At 41.0% G+C, this 2,146-nt stretch overlaps 1 protein-coding gene across 1 annotated transcript in view; it reads left to right on the top strand.

Moving 5' to 3' along the window:
- gnpat (glyceronephosphate O-acyltransferase) overlaps positions 1 to 2,146 on the top strand; it is a 7,330-nt gene that overhangs the window by 1,370 nt on the left and 3,814 nt on the right. Inside the window, exons 2-4 of the mRNA XM_034900752.1 lie at positions 701 to 892; positions 1,663 to 1,839; positions 1,969 to 2,098. Of these exons, the coding sequence (XP_034756643.1) occupies positions 701 to 892; positions 1,663 to 1,839; positions 1,969 to 2,098 (499 nt within the window). The remainder of the gene's footprint in view (positions 1 to 700; positions 893 to 1,662; positions 1,840 to 1,968; positions 2,099 to 2,146) is intronic.

Here is a 2,146-nt window from a genome sequence, read left to right as displayed (position 1 = left end):
GTGTGTGTGTGTGTGTGTGTGTGTGTGTGTGTGTGTGTGTGTGTGACATGACTAGCCGTTCAAAGCCCTTCATCTCTTTACAAAACCTTTATTTGACGCCACTTTTCTTCACTTCCAGTCTACATTCTGCTCCTTGTCTGCTGTTCGCCTGTTTCTCTCGTGTGTTTACTTGCTTGTTTGTTTTGATTTATTGTAGAAAATGCTGCTGTAACAAGGACATTTCCTCGTATTATCTAATCTAATAACGATGGGGGTCAGGGCCACGGCGCGGTAGGATGGAGCCGGTTTCTTTGGCCCCGGTATGACGGTGGTGGCCTTAAACGCACTCAGACCACCAAATGCAGTTTACATAATAAGATAAAAAAGCAGTGACGTACAGAAAAAGACCGTAATGTGATATATAGTATAACTATATATAGACAAAACAGTAAGGGGAGATTATATACTACAATATAATATAACGCGAAAGAACATGCACAGCAGTTACAGCAGGCAAGTGTATAAGTAAATTATATATATATATATTTTTATAATAAACAGCTGGAGATATGATGTTATTACTGGAAGTTCTGAATACTGCTTTAGTACTTTGACTTTGTCTGCAAAAAAAGTACATTAAGAACTGTATGGTTACAGTAATAAACAACAGAAACACACAGATATACGTCTGATTCTTATGTATTATGATGTTTGTTAATAGCCCGGAGACCCCATGCTGAAGAAGAGGGATGACTTTGAGGACATGTTGGAGGAGAGGAGGACCTCCAGCGACCTGAAATACGCCCTCAGGTGTTACAACCCGGTCCTTTACAAAGGCGTGACGCCCTGCACGTCCAGCACGCTGAAGACCACGGTTCTCCAGTCCGGTCAGCTACGTTACGTCATCAATCAGGTGAATAAAACATGAATGTGTCGTTCTGGTTATACAGTGTCTGATGGTTCTGGTCTCACCGTTACACTAAAATGTTGGCCGTTAGTTAAGAGAAGCACCTTTTACGTGTTTTTGTCTTTATTCGGTTTTTGTCTAGATGATAGAATCAGAGACTTGACTGCTTCTTCCAGCCAGGAGGGTGTCCGTATCAACAGATACAGAGGACTAGAGTTGCAAGGATTGATCGATTAGTTGATCGACAGAACAAATCGGCAGCTATTTTGCTGAAGGAGTAATTATTTAAGACATCTTTTATGCAGAAATATCAGAAAACTAGCGTATTTTATCTTCTCCAATGTGAAGAATTCTGTTTTTTTCTCAGTTTGATTTAAACACATATACACGTTTTGTACACTTGGTCAGACAAACTCAACACAAACATAATTTCTTTTAGGATTTTCTGACATTTTATGGATAACATTTTATTCATGAATCCATAATATAGTCTGCATTAATGAAAACAATTGTTAGTTGCAATAGACAAGAATTAGGAAAAGCAGTTTTGTCCAAACTACAGTTTAAACTTTGTTATTCTCATTATGTAGATTTTTCATCTTAACCCTTACAGAGAAACAATGTAAAACTGTTTATTAATGGTAGGTTTAATTAAATTAAAACCTTTTAATCTTTTAAATGAATACAAATTTAATTGAACTAATCATAGCTTATTTCTATGTTATATTTCTATTGTTTTTACCGGACGGGTTATCATTATATTTTGACTGGCCAAGGTTTCCAAAGAGACGGGCAAGGCGACGGATGATGTCAAGGAGGAGGCGTCGGCCATCTTGGAGGAGATGGCTCAGTGTCTGCAGCTCAGCACGGTTCGCTTCTTTGCCTTCGCACTCAGCAAGGCCTTCAAGACCTTGTTCAGGAGCATCTGTGTCAACGAAGACGGCATCCAGAGGGTGAGGAAGCACACACACACCTGACACTCACAGCAGAGTGTGTGTGTGGAAAACAACAACAAGATCATAAAGATGGCCGCCACAGGCACACAAATACACACTGTGATCAGTTTCTCCCTTTGTTGCTAGCTCCAACAGGCCATTCAGGAGCACCCGGTGGTCCTGCTACCAAGTCACCGGAGTTACATGGACTTCCTGCTGATGTCTTACATCCTGTACACCTACGACGTGGCGCTGCCTGTCATCGCTGCCGGCATGGGTGAGAGAGAGAGGGAGGGAGGGAGAGAGAGAGAGAGAGAGAGAGAGA

This window comes from Etheostoma cragini, chromosome 18 (assembly GCF_013103735.1).
Source record: "Etheostoma cragini isolate CJK2018 chromosome 18, CSU_Ecrag_1.0, whole genome shotgun sequence".
NCBI lineage: Eukaryota > Metazoa > Chordata > Actinopteri > Perciformes > Percidae > Etheostoma > Etheostoma cragini.
Note: the sequence above shows the minus strand (reverse complement) of the source record. Positions and strands in the feature narration are given on the sequence as shown.